This window comes from Topomyia yanbarensis, chromosome 3, assembly GCF_030247195.1.
Source record: "Topomyia yanbarensis strain Yona2022 chromosome 3, ASM3024719v1, whole genome shotgun sequence".
NCBI lineage: Eukaryota > Metazoa > Arthropoda > Insecta > Diptera > Culicidae > Topomyia > Topomyia yanbarensis.
The window spans coordinates 376,782,037-376,801,747 of record NC_080672.1 but is presented as its reverse complement, the minus strand read 5'-3'; the positions used below and the strand labels follow the sequence as shown (position 1 = coordinate 376,801,747).

General features: G+C 40.6%; 1 protein-coding gene across 3 annotated transcripts in view; it reads left to right on the top strand.

The window, feature by feature from the left end:
• LOC131693311 (uncharacterized) overlaps positions 1-19,711 on the top strand; it is a 903,090-nt gene that overhangs the window by 198,625 nt on the left and 684,754 nt on the right. For all 3 annotated transcript variants that reach the window (XM_058981027.1, XM_058981026.1, XM_058981028.1), the window contains exon 4: positions 4,468-5,138. In XM_058981027.1, the coding sequence (XP_058837010.1) occupies positions 4,468-5,138 (671 nt within the window). The remainder of the gene's footprint in view (positions 1-4,467; positions 5,139-19,711) is intronic.

The window sequence follows — 19,711 nt, the reverse complement described above, 5'->3', positions numbered from 1 at the left end:
CCGTAAACCAGACTTTAACGTTATGCTAGGAGAGTCGAAGAGCACTGCACAACGCCGTTTCGGACTACTTGAAAGGCGTTTGGAACGAGACCCAAACCTAAAAGATGAATACCATTTGTTTATGCGAGAGTACCTCTCCCTCGGCCACATGCGGCTGGTCGAAGCGGACGACGAACACCACTCTCAAGCCTACTATCTGCCCCACCACCCCGTAATTAAGGAAGCAAGTACGACGACCAAGGTTCGGGTCGTATTTGACGGCTCGGCCAAAACTTCTACCGGCTTCTCTCTAAATGAAGCTCTTTGCGTGGGTCCTGTGGTACAAGACGATCTTTTGACCATCATCTTGCGGTTTCGTACCTTTCCGATCGCCCTGGTCGGTGACATAGCCAAAATGTACCGACAGGTACTTGTTCACCCCAACGATTCTCCTTTGCAGCGCATCCTTTGGCGATTTTCAGACCAGTCTCCAGTCCAGACATACGAACTACTCACTGTTACGTATGGTCTCGGTCCATCTGCTTACCCAGCAACACGAACTCTCCAGCAACTGGCAGAAGATGAAGGTCGAACATTCACTGCAGCCGGCCCAGCACTTAAAAAGGGTTTCTACGTGGACGATTTTATTGGTGGAGCTCAAACCGTGGAAGAGGCGATCCAACTTCGCATAGAGCTCGGTGAATTGTTAGAGAAAGGAGGATTTGCACTACGCAAATGGACCTCTAACCGGCTCGAAGTTCTGCAAGGTCTCACCGATGATCAGATTGGTATGCAATCTGCTTTGCACTTTTGTCCAAATGAAACCATTAAGGCATTGGGAATTAGTTGGGAGCCCGAAGCTGATTTCCTTCGTTTCGACTCACAGATTCGACACAGCGATGAACACCCGACAAAGCGGACGATTCTCTCCGACATAGCACGGCTATTCGACCCTCTTGGATTAATCGCCCCTGTCGTCGTCCGAGCGAAAATTCTGATGCAGGAATTATGGCTTCTATCCTGCGGCTGGGATGATCCTGTACCAGAACCCATCAAGTCTAAATGGGAAAGCTACCATCGAGAACTGGCAAAGATTTCGGAGCACCGTGTAGACAGGTATGCCTTATTACCCGGCTCATCTATTCAACTGCACACCTTTGCAGATGCTTCGCAATCCGCATACGGTGCATGCACGTACGCTCGCTGTGAAGATGGACGAGGAACAGTGAGAATCCAGCTTTTGGCTTCAAAGTCACGCGTCGCCCCACTGAAGCGAATCAGCATCGCTCGATTGGAACTGTGTGCTGCCGTGCTAGCTGCTCATCTGCACACCCACATCAAAAAGGCCATCGACGTCAACATAATAGCATCCTATTTCTGGTCTGACTCAGCTGTCACTCTACAGTGGCTACGATCTCCACCAAACGTATGGCCCACGTTCGTTGCCAACAGAGTGTCAGAAATCCAGCAGTACACACACGGATGCCAATGGAAACACGTTCCTGGAGGAGAAAATCCAGCTGACCTGGTTTCGCGCGGTATGTCTGTCGAAGATTTCCTCGAAAGCTATTTATGGACTAACGGTCCTAGTTGGTTAACACGTTCCCTGCAAAATTGGCCCAATTCGATACCTCCAGGTGTCCCACAAGAAGTACTGGAAATAAAAACAACCGTCGTTGTCGCTCAAGTAACACCTACAGTGCACCCCTGGTTTCTACGATGGTCATCATACAATCGCCTTCTTCGCATCATTGCATACTGTATGAAATTCGTCACCAATACCCGAGCAAAAGTGCGCACGCAGCCCCCACCGACTCCCATCGACCGATCACTTACCGTCGACGAACTAACAAAATCAAAAACGCTTCTTATTCGTTTGGCTCAACACGACGATTTTGCTGCGGAAATAAAACAATTGGAGGAAGGTAATTCAGTTTCGAAGCGTTCCCCCCTTCACTTGATGAGCCCATTTATAGACCCAGAGAGAGTGTTGAGAGTGGGAGGTCGTTTGAATCTGTCGCAATTACCCTACCAAGAAAAGCACCCCGCTTTAATTCCTACCAGTCATCCGCTAACTCGCCTCATCGTCGAACATTTTCACCGGAAACTATTCCACGGCGGCGGGCGTCTGCTGCTGACAACAATTCGAGAGGAATTCTGGCCCCCCAGAGGCCGTAAACTAGTACGCAGCGTCGTCAGAAATTGTTTTCGTTGCACACGCCTCAATCCGGTACCTGCCCAGCAACAAATTGGTCAACTGCCAGCCCCAAGAGTCATACCCAGTCGCCCATTCAGTGTCACAGGTGTGGATTATGCGGGTCCATTGTACCTTCGACCAATTCACAAACGTACCGCACCTGCTAAAGCCTACCTGTGCCTCTTCGTGTGCTTCGCGACCAAAGCAGTCCACCTAGAATTGGTTAGCGATTTGTCCACCCAAGGCTTCTTATGTTCGTTGCGAAGATTTATTGCCCGGCGTGGCCGGCCCGCGCACATTCATTCAGATAACGGGAAGAATTTTGAAGGGGCTAAGAATGAACTATCTGCACTGTTTACCATGCTTCAAAATCGTTCCCAGCAGGAAGAAATATCTTCTGCCTGTACCGCAGAAGGAATTACCTGGCACTTGATACCCCCTAAAGCCCCCCACTTTGGCGGTTTGTGGGAGGCGGCCGTAAAGGTAGCGAAAAAACACTTGTTCCGACAGCTGGGTTCAAGTCGACTTTCGTTCGAGGAAATGTGCACGATTCTTACCCAAATCGAAGCAATTATGAACTCGCGACCGTTGCTTCCAATGACAGAAGACCCTAATGATTTAGCCGCTTTGACACCTGCCCACTTCCTCATCGGATCATCGATGCATGCCCTGCCCGACCCAGACCTACGGAACATACCTGCGAACCGACTCGACCACTACCAAAAGCTGCAGATGCATGTGCAGCAATTTTGGATCCATTGGCGAAAAGAGTACCTGCAGGAGCTACAAAAGGACACGAGACGATGGATACGGAACGACGAAATTATCCCTGGTAAACTAGTCATCATCGTTGACGATCTGCAACCACCAATTCGTTGGCCACTCGCTCGCATCGAATCAGTCCTGCCAGGAAAGGATCAACTTACGCGAGTTGTATCACTTCGTACTGACCGCGGTATCATCACTCGACCGATTACAAAAATCTGTCTGTTACCGTGCACAACGACAGCCCCAGAAGCAGAAGGATGTTTAACGATGGCCAACAACTTACAACCGGCCCAACGGAGTCCGGATACACCTCTAGAATAAGCTGAAATTAGAAAAAAATGTGTTAGTTTATAAGAAGTGAAATTTATTGCCTAGCTCTAAGTCACAATGTTTATTGTTTACGTTTTTTTTGTTGAACATAATCGTTCAAGGCGGCGAGTATGTTGTTTCGTACAGAATTATTGGCAACCGTAATGAGCAACATTGCCTTTTGCATGTTATTGGTGCTAACGGGCGTAAAATTATGCCAATTTCTCTAGCCCTTCTGGCAACCCAGTTTATGATGATAGCCTTCGTGCCTCGATCTGTCGGGATCGTCAGTTCAGTCTAGATCAAACCTGCATGCGTACAGGAATAAATAATTTATCTCCCCAAAAGTGATTGTGATCAATAAAATAATTACTTAAGTCAAAGTGATTGTGCAAAATAAATTTCTGTCCAAAGTAGATATTTGTGCAACTTAATTGTGATTTAAAAAGTGTGTATTCCACTGATCGGAAACCAAGTACCTTGCCCGCTGTACTGCGCTTTGCCTGCTGGTTTTACTACGATCGCCTTTGTGCCGCTTTCTTCTACCGTCGACCCGATGGTGTGCCGGGTGAGTGCAGTTGGACTGATGCAACTAGGGTGACGATGCCAATAGCTGCCATCATCACGCCGGAACGATTCTGGTGAGGATTGAAAGTAACACAACGTAGGGTCCCGGTAAGCGCCATCAAAACCTTTTCAAAAACTCCATAGGTTTATTCTTATTTGCATCCTAAGAAGATACAGAATAGGAATTTTGCCCACTATCATAGAAAAAAATAGGACAAAACAAAGTGAATACGACATGGTCGATTTTTTTTCTCATTACTTGAAACGCAAGGAGGAACGCAACATGTCTAAATGAAACAAAGAAAAGTGTTCCGTCAGCTGACCGCTGTCGCCCACTAGCACTGGTCTCTCCTATTACAAAATTTCTAGAGGATTTCATCGGGATGTTAAATGAAATACCATTTAATTCAAATCTTCAACCATCTTTAGCAAGATAGATAGCAGAGGTTTAAAGACTTACCGCCTATTAAGTCGACATTTGTTTTCCACCCAATTTCGTTGCCACCCCCTAAAATGATAATGAAAAAGCTTTCGCAAGTTGCTCTCTCACGTGACCATCCATCCCTCCATCCAACGTCTTCAGCTCTCGTCAATTTACAACAGACCATAATTTCTCCCATCTCTTCTTTCACGCTTCTCTCCAACAGAATCCACCTCCAAAAGAGCGAGCCCAAACGACAAACAAGAACTCTCAAGCCCCGACGGGTCAGGCAGCCGGTTCGCAATTTACTGCACAACAAGCACCGCCACAACCACCACCACCTGCCCCGCCAGCGGCATCGTCATCATCATTAACGTCATCACTATCGTCATCATCGCCAGCTGCCGTCAAGGCAGTACCAATTCCAATGCCATTGATGACTACCGCCACCGCACCGGCGGCACTCGCAGCATCCAAACAACCTGTTCCAAAACACAGAGAGCAACAACCCGAACTGGAGTTTTCGACGACGGTGGTGAGTTCCTTATCGGCAGAACATGTAACGTGCTGCACCAGTCCACGGAAGAACTCCAACGAAAGCGAGAGTTTGCGCATGCTCCACCATCCAACGGTTTCTGCCGTCGCTACTGCTGCTGCTGCAACCGAGAGCATGAGTGACTTGGGGAGAAAGAGTGACGAACCCGCGTTGGAGCACGTGGAGCCTTTTGGTAGCGGTGTTGTGGCGGCGGGAACGGCTTCACTAACGCGGACGGCAACGAGGATCAAAACAAAATCATCCAACGAAGAACTCAGTACCGATCTTGCCGTCTCAGGTGAAACAGCGCAGCAGCCAGCATCGGGTCGTCTGGCAGCGACGGTCGGTGTCTATTCGAACAGGTACGCGTGCGAGTTATGTGTATTTTTTCATCTTCTTATGTTGAGAATATTTTCTATTTGTGCGTTCTGAACACAGTTTCGGATCTCTCGCTCTCATCCTCGAAGGATAATGAGCTCTCTGGAGCTGAGCGAAGAAATAGGAGCATTTTATTGATTGGTGGACCCCTCAGTTGCATTTTTCATGCATAATGAATAAGTTCATGTGCCGAGCCTAGTCCGAAACATGGCACCTTAAAGGGAAGCTGCCTCCGTACCGAACCAGTTTAAGCTTTTTCTCTATACACAACCGAGTGGACCACGTTGAGCTGGTCAAGTTCCGTTTACGGTAGCGTTTCGTTGCCTGTGGCTATTATTACGAGAAAAGAGTGATTTAATTTTCAGCTTGGAAGTATTTATGATCCATCAATATCCAACCCCCCGGTCGGATCGGATACCGGAGCTATTGGCGGGACCCGGGATTCGAGCAGTGGTGAGTGAAGTGACAGACGGCATCGGACGTAAATGGGATTGAATGCATCTGCAGGTGCTTAAAAGCGGACCCTCATTCGTACGTTCAGCTGCCACACGACGGAATCCTCTGTTGCTGAAGGACTAGAGCCCGGAGGATAGTGATTGTTGCTCCATGTGTGTGTCTGTGTCCGGAAAACGCTAGGAATAGCGGTTTGGTGCTACGCCGTGAGTGTTGTGCTTGGAAGTGCTTTGCAGTAAAGCGGTGTTTTGTATGTGAGTGCCCATGGGACCTGTTGAGTTGTATAGCAGCGTTGTGACCCGGGGACATTTGCGGGGAAATTAAACCATCATACATGTTACCGGAGCAGCTCTGGTGTGGAGTGCAATTTTTCAGGCTGGCTGGAAAAAGTCAATTGGAAGTAACGCCGAAGTTAGTTGTGCGGTTTATTGAGAATGTGTTCACATAGGTTATAATATTTAGGTTGCGTAAAATTTCATAAAGAAACGTGCTGTGACCGTGAATGTGATTATACAGAATTTTAAATGCACTTGCTGTACTGAGTTGATACACCTGATGGATGCTGTGTTTGTTCCAGGCTTTGAAAATCTTCATTAATATAGCATCAGGTGATTTAATATAGTTACTGTCGGTTGTGGATTTCAGTTTATGGGGATTGGTAATCTTAAGAAAATTATCTGCGATTTAACAAATTAAGGTTATAGATTTTATTGTTGAAGATTTTATCCAAAAAACCCAACATTCAATCTGAATTTTTAAAAAAATGACTTGTGCATTCAATTCACTTCTAGGACACAATGCCAGTGGAAATGAAATAATAACTTTTTCTGCACGGACACAAATCCGGTCATAAATTAAAGAAAAAAGGACATGATTTCGTGAACTGAACGATTTACGATTTACCGTTATCAAGTTCCTGAAATTGTGAATAATAAACGCGTATTCACGAAACTACTTATATTTTAAAAAAACTAGTTCTTCACGAATATATACATGGCGTTACATTCGAATGTTTGGTAGGGTTACTGTTGTTGTTCCTTGGACATGTTGAGTTTTTGTAATGATTCTTGTTTATCATTTGCGAAAAAACAGCCGACGATCATAGGATGTTTATGATTTCAGGAGCTTATTCGCGTTTTTGGCGATTTTTCATCACGTTGGCGTGCTAATTTTATTCCTGAGTTTACTATCGGATTTTTCTGTCAGACTAGCGGGATTTATGTTCATGACTTCAGGGTCTCAGTCGCGATTTTCGTAGTTTCCATTCACGGTATCATGATATTTTGGTCATGAATAGAGTGGTTTATGTTTACGATTTTAGAATCCTATTCGCAATTTTTGATATTTTAATCCCGAGTAATAAACATTTATGTTCATCATTTCGCAAAGTTTTGTCTTTTCTTTTTGAATGTTTTTGTCTTTGTCGCAAAGATTTGATTTCGCAAAGTCATGATTTTCATAATTTCTATTCACGTTGTCGTGATATTTTCGTCACGAGTATAGATTTATGTTTATGATTTCAGGATCTTTGTCACGATTTGTGATATTTTGGTCATGTGTTGTGTGATTTATGTTCATTATTTATGGATCTTAGTCACGCTTTTCATAATTTCTGTTCACGTTTTCGTGATATTTTAGTCTAGAGTTTACTCCCGAATTTGACACATGGAACATTGCGACTCATGTTCATGATATCAGCAGTTTCATCATAGTATTCGTAATTTCGCGATTTGTTACTGGCGGTTTTTTTACTAGGAGTAGTGTGATAATATGAACTGGATCACAAAAGTGTGACTGATTCGCGGCACCTTGTTTTGTGAACTATATCACGAACACGATTTGTGGTGCTCAACGCAGTTTTACTTTTTGTGCAGACATCACACTGAACCTTATCAAATGAATAACGATGTTCGAGGTACTAATATTTGTCTTATTTCTACTGCTCGTACCTACTACTGATCGCTACCAGCTGGACAATCCATGAAAAAGTGCATGAATCAAAAATGATTCCACGAATAATACTGCAAATTTTATGAAATAGTTCAGGTGAAAATTTCATTACCATGTTACATGAAGTTGAAAATAATTAGGGATATCTTCTAAATATCATAAGCACAAAAAATAGATCGTAAATCATGTACTAGGAATCATGACTTAGTTCACGAATCCATGAATATTATTTCATGATTTTGTGAACTATTTCGTAGCTCGAATTGTCAAATGTGCTTATTGTATGAGGAATCATGAACCACGAATACATTTTAATATTTCGTGAACTATTTAAGAACACGAATGGTAAGTCGTGATTACTATTACTAAGTATCATGAACCTTTTCACGAATACATAAATTCACGATTTTGTGAATAATTTCACGAGTACGGTTATTGAATTGTGACTAATATATTAGGAATCATGAACCAGTTCACCAATACATGAATAATATTCGATGATTTTGTGAACTATTTCACGAGCTCGAAGAGTAAGTTGTGACTTATACTAGGAATCATTACCCAGTTCACAAATACATAAGTAATATTTCATGATTTTGCGAACTATTTCACAAGCACGGATATTGGATCGTGACTAATATATTAGGAATAAAGAATTAGTTCACGAAAATTGAATGGATTTATGAATAAAATTGCGTGTTTCGTAAAACAGTTCACGACGAAATATCCAGAATGTTTTAATTTTGTGAACCTATATACCTAAATTATTGAATAACGTCATGAGTCAACCGTTTATGAATAATTTTCACAAAGCTGTGAACTAGATCACGTACAGAAAATCGATTTCTTAATAAATGCTTCAATGTATAGACCAAAATGTCTGTTGGATTCGGTCGACCTGTCCAACATGCAGTTCGGGTTGTGGAAAAGCAGGTCTACAGCGGATGCCATCCGAACGATTGTGGAAGCTGCAGAGATAGCACAGTAAAAACAGAAAGGGGATATCGTTATTGCGCGTAGTTGTAAGTAGCGGTTTACCCACTAGTCGTGTTTTGATCTGCCCGGTAAACCCTTTTGACATGGCGGCCTTAGTGGCTCTACAAGAATTTCGGATTTTCTTATACCAACATGAAAACTCTCCACTGTTGGTGATGCTGGATTCCAATGCTACGGTGAAGATAGGGCGGGCGGTTCATTCGGATTCCGTTGGCAGCTCCTGTAGAGGTCCTAATCTTTTAGCTAGGGAGGTGAGCTTGGCTCCTTTGTTGGAACCTCTCTAGCGACGATGGTAATCAAATCACCGGATTCATTGCTCCCCGCAAATAATCCCGGAAGACATCACAGTGTTCTTCTCAGGCAAAGCCGATGCTCTACCTGGTTCCCTATCTCCTTTACTTCTAGCCAGGGCCAGCGGAACATTTTTTTCCCGAGTGGGTAGTAAGATTCGAAGTGATTTCTACCCATAGTAACGAAACCTCAGACATGGTGTAAGTCAGTGAAAATGAAAATTTTCGGATAATATCTGGTGACTATTTGGAAATACGATTTGTTTGTGGGCTGTATGTAAATGTTTTTGTTGATTGCTGATACTACAAATGTTCCACAGCTAAGTACCAATTACTCCATTCTTCTAAATTTCGTTTCATTTTCGATATAAATTATATGTATCTAATATAACCGGCCCCTGGATGGTCTACTTCCGGACCGAAGATAAGCTATTTAACCCCATCAATATCTCGAAATCGACATCGCGTTATCTAACTAAACAACACTCGGCTATGTACGAAGAAGTATCTTGTCTACGTACCCACCTGAGAAGTAGAGATTGATGGTGTAGTTTCCGATAGGAGCCTTAATTGCGAATTATGGAGCTAACTGGAGAACTTTTGCTTCGGCCAGTGAAAATTCTGGTTCGCAAGCTCATCTTTTGGTGCCGCGGGGCATGAACTGCTGTCGTTGCAAACAAATGGGCCTGCAGCTACCTATTGTGGAAACAAGGCACGGAGTGGAAAATGTGGAAACAATCATGAAAAGTTTTCTTGCTGTGGAGACCCTCCGCATGATTATATCGCGTATAAATTATGTGAGAAAAATTAAAGTACTCTTTTTAGGAAGAGAAGAAATGCTAAAAAGGAACAATTCATAAATTACATAACGCATTTAGGGGGAGGGGGTTCGACAAGTTGTGACATATTGTGACAAGTGGGGGAGGGAGAATAAGCTAGAACGTTACGTAACGTGTTTTTACTGAAGAATAAATTTTTTTAAATGGAATTTGTTACGTAATAGGGGAGGGGGGGGTGGAAAAATTTGTGAAAATTTGTTACATGGGGGGAGGGGGAGTAAATTTCGGGCAATTTTTGCCTAACGTAATTTATGAATGGTCCCAAAGGGCTACACCACCAACCGCGACTAATTTTTACTTTCCAGCGCTAGTCTAATGTGCCTATAAATCTTCGAAAGAGGAAAATAATTTTATCTCCTAAGCTTCCTCGTAAAGGACCGATAGTGTCCCTTGAAGGGTGATATTACAAAACCGCAGCAAGTGATTCCTGGTCTCGGAAATTTTAGAAACTAGCAGAAATTCCCACATGGTACATCAGTTCCTGCCTTTTTCCCAGATTATACACATTGTATTTGCATCGTGATTAAAGTTCAGACGAAACGAGCACCCGGCGAGAACAGCCATGACCAGTCTCCCACTCCGTGGTGGGTAGAGATTGCTCAGAATTTTACGACTTTTTGAACGTAGGATCGCTCGACTTTTTCCAAATATACGCGACGCTAGAAACGCAAATGAAAAACTTGATGAAAGCTGAAAAACTCGATTATTGGCACCGGATCGTCGACAAATTAACGAGAGAAACAATATTTCGTTGTATGTTCGATTCCACCTTTGATCGGATTTCTCGGTAACCCCTCACCGCATGCCCCTAATTACGCCTCTGTTAAAATACAGAAAACCTATATTAGTCAAAAGATTAGACCGGGATAAGGTTGACGATGTTCAGAGTGATTGCAAAACATTTCTATATGAGAAAGGCAAAAAAGTAAGGTGAACTTATTAATATGGGACACCACATTTTCACTTAAACGACCATAACAAACGAACAAAACACACAATAGCTTCTAAATTTTGAGAAACATTGTTGATTAATCTTCAAAACAAACGCTAAAAATATGGTGCAGTTTGTTTGAATAGAAAAAAAGTTATTCTGAAAAAATGAGGTGAACATATAAATATGGGACACACTATATTTTCCCATGGAACCAATGTAAAAAACTTCAAGCAAAGTGGGCGTATATCTAAAATTGTCCAAAGGATATGAAATTTGGCATCTGAGCTTACTTTGTTATTTGTCACAATAGGAGGCCTTTGAGATTTCAAAAATGAGTGTTTTTTTTGCAATGCCCTAATGCGGGTGCGATGGTGGCCAAGGGGGGGGGGTTAATGACAGGTATTAGGGTAAGGGGGCGATACCAAACTACATATTATACCTTCCATTTGAGACTTGTTTGGAGAAAATCGGTTCGGTCATCTCCGAGTAACCGATGCGCAATTGTTGGTCACACACATACGCACAGAAATACACACATACGAATACACACGTTTTCCGAACTCAACGAAGTGAGTCGAATGGTATAACAGTGTCGGCCAACAATTTCAAGCAATTTGTAACTCATTTTAATTATTTTTGCATCATATGTTGACTACCGGTTTATATAGGAATTTCGCATATGACCACATATTTCAACCCGTTACACGGAAACCAGAACTGCGATTCAAAAGAAATTTAATAGCATTCAATAGCGATGTTCTAGCTTTCATTCGAGACTAATTTTGTGAAAATCGAATCAGACATTTCTGAGAAGCAGATGTGAATTCAACTCAGGAACATAACTACTTTCCCGAAGCTTCCGGTTCCGCCAAAGTTGTCCAATGTGGTCAACGTGGATTTGATTGGGCATCAGTGAGCTGAAACTATAAATCCAAACATTTTTGAACACATTTTATGAAGTTTTGCATCTTTTAGATACCAAGCTGGTCCCGATTTATATGGGAATTACATGCGTGACCCCACTGTTCAACCTGTAACTCCGGAACCGGAAGTCGGAATTGAATGAAATTCAATAGCAGCCTATGGGACCTTTGTATCTTTCATTTGAGACTAAGTTTGAAAAAATCGGTTCAGCCATCTCTGAGTATCCGATGTGCATATTTTTGGTCACATACATACATACACATACACACACACGCACAGGCATTTGCCTAACTCGACGAACTGAGTCGAATAATATATGAGACTCAGCCCTCCGGGCCTCGGTTAAACATCGGTTTCCAGGGTGACTGCATAGCCTTTCTGTAGGAGAAAGGCAAACATAGAAAAATAAAGTTGTCTACCTTAAGTTATAGTAAAAAGAGTAAACCAAGGTCAACGAAAAAAATGGGAACGCTACTTTGACTTGTCATAAAGGGCGAACACGAAATTATTGCGACACATTCAACAGGGCATAACTTTTTTACCATTGGGTAAAAATCAACCAAATTTTGCACACTTTCTCATTGATGTGTATTGTTTACATGCTGTCAAACTCGAAGTCGTGTTTTTCGATTCAACGAAAATGGAAAAAAAAAACAGTTACGACGAAACATCCAGAATGTTTTAATTTTGTGAACCTATATACCTAAATTATTGAATAACATCATGCGTCAACCGTTGGTTTTATGAATAATGTTCACAAAGTTGTGAACTAGATCACGTACAGAAAATCGATTTGGTAATAAATGCTTCAATATATAGACCAAAATGTCTGTTGGATTCGGTCGACCTGTCCAACATGCAGTTCAGGTTGTAGAAATGCAGGTCTACAGCGGATGCCATCCGAACGATTGTGGAAGCTGCAGAGATAGCACAGTAAAAACAGGAAGGGGATATCGTTATTGCGCGTAGTTGTAAGTAGCGGTTTACCCACTACTCACGTTTTGATCCCGGTAGACCCTTTTGACATGGCGGCCTTGGTGGCTCTACAAGAATTTCGGATTTTCTTATACCAACATGAAAACTCTCCACTGCTGGTGATGCTGGATCCCAATGCTACCGGTGAAGAGAGGGCGGCCGGTTCGTTCGGTTTCCGTTGGCTGCTCCTCTAGCGGTCCTAATCTTTTAGCTAGGGAAGTGAGGTTGGCTCCTTTGTTGGAACCTGTCTAGCGACGATGGTGATCAAATCACCGGATTCATTGCTCCCCGCAAATAATCCCGGAAGACACCACAGTGTTCTTCCCATGCAAAGCCGATGCTATACCTGGTTACCTCTCCTTGATGTCTAGCCAGAGCCGGCGGAACACTTTTTTCCCGAGTAGGTAGTAAGATTCGAAGTGATTTCTACCCATAGTAACGAAACCTCAGACATGGTGTAAGTCAGTAAAAATGAAAATTTTCGGATAATAGCTGGTGACTATTTGGAAACACGCTTTGTTTGTGGGCTGTATGATCGACGGCTCAGCGAAAATGTATTTGTTGATTGCTGATACTACAAATGTTCCACAGCTAAGTACCAATTACTACATTCTTCTAAATTTCGTTTCAACACCATCGATATATTGCGTGATCTAACTAAACAACACTCGGCTATGTACGAAGAAATATCTTGTCTACGTACCCGCCCCAAAAGTAGAGACTGATGGTGTAGTCTCCGATAGGGGCCTTAATTGCGAATTATGGGGTTGGCTCCTTCCAGAAACCTTTACTTCGGCCAGTGAAAATTCTGGTTTGCAAGTAATTGCGTTCAGCAGAAATCAATGAGTATCAGAAAGCAACTAATTTTCTATCAGCTGCTCTTCAAATTTTGTTCTTTTGGGCCGTTCGCTTTTTCGTACCATGGCCCACGGGGAATGAACAAGTACCAGCGCGAACAATCATGAACAGTCTCCAACTCCGCGATGGGCATAGATTGCTCAGAATTATACGCGAAAAGGTCCTGTAAGGAGTTTTTGAACGCCAGATCGCCCGATTCCTTCCGAATTTACGCGACGCTAGAAACGCAAATGAAAAAATTGATGAAAGCTGACCAACGTGATTATTGGCACCGGTTCGTCGACGAATTAACGAGAGAAACAATGTTTCGTCTGGTGGTTAGGGCCTACGTTGTGTGTTGATCAGAATACACGGAACCAAGAATCCTTTTTCGGCAACAGCAGTATTCGGTGTAGATCAACATTCCAACAATAGACGTTACGCGATGAGATGATAATACTCTATGTAAACGTAATGATTGTTTTTTAAACACACAAAGCACCGCACCGTAACGTTCATCAGATGATGACAGCTATGCATAGCCTCTCTGCTAATTATATTGATAGTAGTGGTGAGAGCAATCATAAAAGAGACAGTGCTGCAAACGTTCTCCCCACAAAACTAATGGTTTCAAATTTACCTAAATAGGACCGACCATCCCCACATCGTTACAGTTCCGAGGAGGTTGTCCGTTCGATCGAGCACTCCTTGTATTTCGTGGGGGAAATATGGTAGTTCCTGAGTACTTTATCTGAAAAATCGTAGCAGATTACCTTAGTTTGAGTTTGGCATTGCTCCATTTCGAGTAATGAGAAGGCGGACACTTAGATTAGAATGGTAATGAGGAAGCGGACACTTTAGGCCACAGAAGGTCATATCTATGAAAGATCGCGTAGCTTCAACGAATTTTTTGGTATTTCTTGTCAGAGGACGCTCAAAAATTGGCAAATTTCGCGGAACAGTGGAAGTTTAGAAATTGTTTAGGGTAACAACAAACCTTCGTATAAGAGGATGGATGACAGTTGTAACGAGATTTAATTAGCAAGAGACTGGTAGCTGTGAAGTATATTTTTCAATATTAAGAGCCATATCACTTAAGAGAGAGCAAGAATTTATCGATTGAAGAATTCGACTGTAACGTACTCAAACAGATCTTAATTTCGGCTCAGCAGTCTCTTATGGATTAAAACGAATTATGTTATTATTACTCCTAACATAATTCGTTTTAATCCAAAAGAGACTGCTGAGCCGAAATTAAGATCTGTTAGAAAGCAACAAGTTGATGGAAGAAGCACAAGCTTTCCTTGGTAATTAAATGTCGTTACAACGGTTGAAAATTAACTCAGCTTTGGGTGAAAACTGCCGACACCGTGTAAATCAGCAACACATGTGACTATATGACACAGCTGCTGAGGCAAACACAATAGTCGATCAAATAAAAGATTAATTTGTGAGAGATAAAAAAATTAGCTCATTCAAGAGTTTCAACGTACAAAGTCACTTTACACTTGTCCGGACATGCAACAGACTCGGGTGATTCAAATTTTAAATTCCAAAATATTTTGAATCCTGCGGTAGAAGACAAAAGGTTGAGTCGTCGGGAAATTATACGTTGAAGTCCCACATCCGGCGTATTGGGGTTGTCGAGAGCGGTCTCTGCGCTTGTGGAGACAGTTACCGCGACATTAAATATGTTGTCTGGTCGTGCGTTTACACCTACCTACCTGGAGATCTGGTCCCAAGAGAGTTCCAAGTGGATCCAAGGAGGCCAGTCGGCGATTCGGTTCATGATGTCCTGACAGTGATCTTCCGTTTGCCAAAAAGCTGCAAGATAAATTTCTTCTTTTCCATTGACATTGTTGTTTGTCCTCTCTTCACTTTCCGTGATACGGTTTCTGCTACTCTGATGTTGGAATCAGTTCCTTTTGTATATGTCTTTTACCTTCCTTTTGAAAAAAACCTAATAGTGTTTCTCCTTGTTTCAATTGTTAATAAAAAAAATAAAACCTGATTTAAGTTAGGTTTTGTTTTTTTTATTAACATTAAGGGCACAAAGTGGTTTAGTCCAATTTTCCCGTATGGGAATTTAAGATTGCATAATGCCAGGCGTTTGGCTCCCGAACCAAAAGACAAGAGTTCGTTTTCGCTTTCTCGTCAGCAAACCTGAGCTTCTGTATTTGCTTCCCGGGACATCACTCGGGACAAGTCAGTTGCTTTGAACGTTCACATTAGAGTGACAAGAAAACAACGACCCCTATCGGCCCACCCCTGAGTCGATTCCTAGTCCCACCAGGAGTATTTGCTACAAATTTTAAGGAAATCGGACAAGTCTAGCTACCGGCAGGGTTGCCACTATTTTTCAAAGACTATCTGGCAGATCAACGAAAAATGTCTGGCAAAGTCTGTCACTTAACAGCGACCTCAAAGTCATCGAAACTTATCAATCGATTTTTGTTAAATTTGGGAAAATTTACTCAAATTTCCCAAATGTGTGTGCAAACATTTCTATAATTTAAAAATCAGGCAGAATGAGAGGTTTGTCTTTTTGTCTGGAAGCTGCAAAAAACTCTGGCTGTGCCAGATAAATCTGACGTGATGGCATCCCTGGCTGCCGGTCCAACGTGCCTGAAGTTTATATGGGATTTTTCGACAATTTACATGGAGAAAATCCACTAGCTCGCATTTTCGTCGCTAGTTGGCACTATATGCATCGTATTATCACTGTAAGTGAAAATAAGAAAGATAATTTAATTGTCTACAACTTTGTCGAAGACTGCTAGTCAATCCGGCTTTGTTGAAAGAAGTTAATAAACTTTTAACGAAGTGATGTCTGAGTCAGTTTTGCATGGGGCGTAGCAGCGCATGGTTGTGTATTAGTACTCGATTCTCACAACGATTTCGTGAAATAATGATTGGGTTGACTCATGATGATTTTCATAGATGTAAGAGCCTTGGAAAAAATCAAAATTTTCTGGATATATTCTCGTGAACTATTTCAAGATATTTAAAATTTTATTCATGAATTCATTCAATTCTCGTGAACTAATTCATGGTCTCTAATATATTAGGTACGATCCAATATCCGTGCTCGTGAAATTGTTTACAAAATCATCAAATATTATTCATGAGTTCATGAACTGGTTCATGATTCCTAATACATGTCACGATCCAATATCCGTGCTCGTTAAATGGTTTGCGAAATCATGAAATATAATTCATCTATTCGTGAACTCATGATACCTAGTACAGTATAAGTCACAACTCACGCTAATTTTTGTGAAATAGCTCACGAAATCTTAAAATATTAGTCATGTATTCGTGAATTGGTTCATGATGCCTACTACATGATTTACAATCTATTAAGCGTGCTGGTGATATTTAGAAGATATCGCTAATCATTTACAATTTCATGCAACATGATAATGATATTTTCCCGGGAATTTTTTAACAAAATTTGGAGAATTATTCGAGGAATCATTTTTATTCCATGCTCTGTTTTATGTAATGCCCAGCTGCTAGCGACAATAGTAATAGACACGAGCATTAGATGTAAAAAAAAACTATTGGGACCTTGAACATCGATATTCGTTTGATAAGGTTCATGGTGATGTCTGGATAGAAAACGAAAACTGCGATGAGAATCCCAAATAGTGTGCGTGATAAATTGGCGAATTGAGGTGTGTTTAGAGAATGGTGGTATGTGATGAGGGAGAGGGAGGGTGGCGGTAACCCCTCACCACAGGCCCCTAACTACGCCTCTGTTACAATACAGAAAACGTATATTAGTCAAAAAATAGACCGGGATTAGGTTGGCAATGTTCAGAGTAATTGCATAACATTTCTATATGAGAAAGGCAAAAAAGTAAGGTGAACTTAATTATATGGGACACCACTTTTTTCACTTAAACGACCATAACAAACGAACAAAACACACAATAGCTTCTAAATTTCGAGAAACATTGTTGATTAAGCTTAAAAAAAACGCTAAAAATATGGTGCAGTTTGTTTGAATAGAAAAAAAGTTATTCTGAAAAAATGAGGTGAACATATAAATATGGGACACACTATATTTTCCCATGGAACCAATGTAAAAAACTTCAAGCAAAGTGGGCGTACATCTAAAATTGTCCAAAGGATATGAAATTTGGCATCTGAGCTTACTTTGTTATTTGTCACAATAGGAGGCCTTTGAGATTTCAAAAATGAGTGTTTTTTTTGCAATGACCTAATGCGGGTGCGATGATGGCCAAGGGGGGGGGGGGGGGTTGATGACAGGTATTAGGGTAAGGGGGGCGATACCAAACTGCATATTATACCTTTCATTTGAGACTTGTTTGGAGAAAATCGGTTCTGTCACCTCCGAGTAACTGATGCGCAATTGTTGGTCACACACATACGCACAGAAATACACACATACGAATACACACGTTTTCCGAACTCAACGAAGTGAGTCGAATGGTATAACAGTTTCAGCCAACAATTTCAAGCAATTTGTAACTCATTTTAATTATTTTTGCATCATTTATACATTTATAGAGGAATTTCGCATATGAACACATATTTCAACCCGTAACACAGAAACCAGAACTCTGATTCAAAAGAAATTTAATAGCATTCAATAGCGATGTTCTAGCTTTCATTCGAGACTAATTTTGTGAAAATCGAATCAGACATTTCTGAGAAGCAGATGTGAATTCAACTCAGGAACATAACTACTTTCCCGAAGCTTCCAGTTCCGCCAAAGCTGTCCAATTTGGAGGAATTCCACGAAGATCAGTCCGAAAATCTTCAAAATCGTGATCGACCATCTTAGATTCCGATGTAACTTTACATGTATCACCGTCATGGAAGACTAAATATATTCTACAATATATTTTCTACGTGTATGAATTTCGATTTTTTTTGTTTGGTTATTGTATTTTATACAGCAAAACTATCTCAGAACGAGTTACAGGGAATGAATACTTCTGGCCGAAAAAAAAATATACACTGAAAAAAATGTTGTCATTTTTCAAAAAAAACAAAAATTTATAATAAAAATTTAAATTGCGGAAAAGCCCATTTTTTTAAATTTTTTATATTTTGGAAATAAAACCTAAAGAGAAAAAAAACATTTTGAATGTGATTGCATGATGGAGAAAAAATCGCTAAAAAAGTTTTTCTACCAATAACTTCGTACATCGATAGTTTTCGAGATATTTGGAATTTTTTCTCCATCAAAAACAATTAATTCGTGTAATTATGCTCTTTTTAAAAGTTATTCGCGTTACCCCATCATAACATGTCAAAATTTTAATGTTTATCGTTTTAAAGACGTAAAAGCAACTTTTTTAGTGTATTTGGATCATGGAAAAGCTTTCAATAAAAAAGTTTTCCTAACAACAACTTTTGACATATTTTTATAATTTATACTATTTGCAGTCAAAAATACAATTTTCTTTTTGAATATGATTCCTAACGCCATTTTAAATCGAAATGGCCTTAACAAAAATTTTCTGAATTGTAGTAGTTCTCGAGATATTTTAACTTTTGTTTTAACAGCACAATTCACGACCTTTTCATGAGTTATTCGCGTTTCTCCATCAACAATAATAGGTTTTTCAAAAGGCCCGTAATCATTCCTGCAACTTTCCCGTTGACATCAAGGCGATATTGTAAACCATTTGAAAGTTACATGAAAGCAACCAAAATATATTTCAACCATAGGGTCTGATGATTAAACTATATAGTTAAATCATATTTTGGTTGTTTTCATGTAGCTTCCAAATGTTTCACAATATCGCCTTGATGTCAAAGAGAAAGTTACAGGAAATTTTATGGGCCTTTTGAAAAACCGATTAATGTTGATGGAGAAACGTGAATAACTTATGAAAAGGTCGTAATAAAACAAACTAATTGTGTTGTTAAAACAAAAGTTAAAATATCTCGTGAACTATTACATTTCAGAAAAATATTGTTATGAGCATTTTGATTTAAAATGGCGTTTAGAATCATATTCAAAAAGAAAATTGTATTTTTGACTGCAAATAGTACAAATTTTAAAAATAGGTCAAAAGTTGTTGTTAGGAAAACTTTTTTATTGAAAACTTCTCCATGATCCAAATACACTAAAAAAGTTGCTTTTACGTCTTTAAAACAATAAACATTAATTTATTGTCATTTTATGATAGGGTAAGGCGAATAACTTTTGAAAAGGGCATAATTACACGAATTAATTGTTTTTGATGGAGAAAAAATTCCAAATATCTCGAAAACTATCGCATTTTGGAATATTTTTGTTAAATGCATTTTGATTTTAAATTGTGCTTAGAATTATATTCTGTAATAAAATTACAATTTTGTATGTCAATTAGTATGAA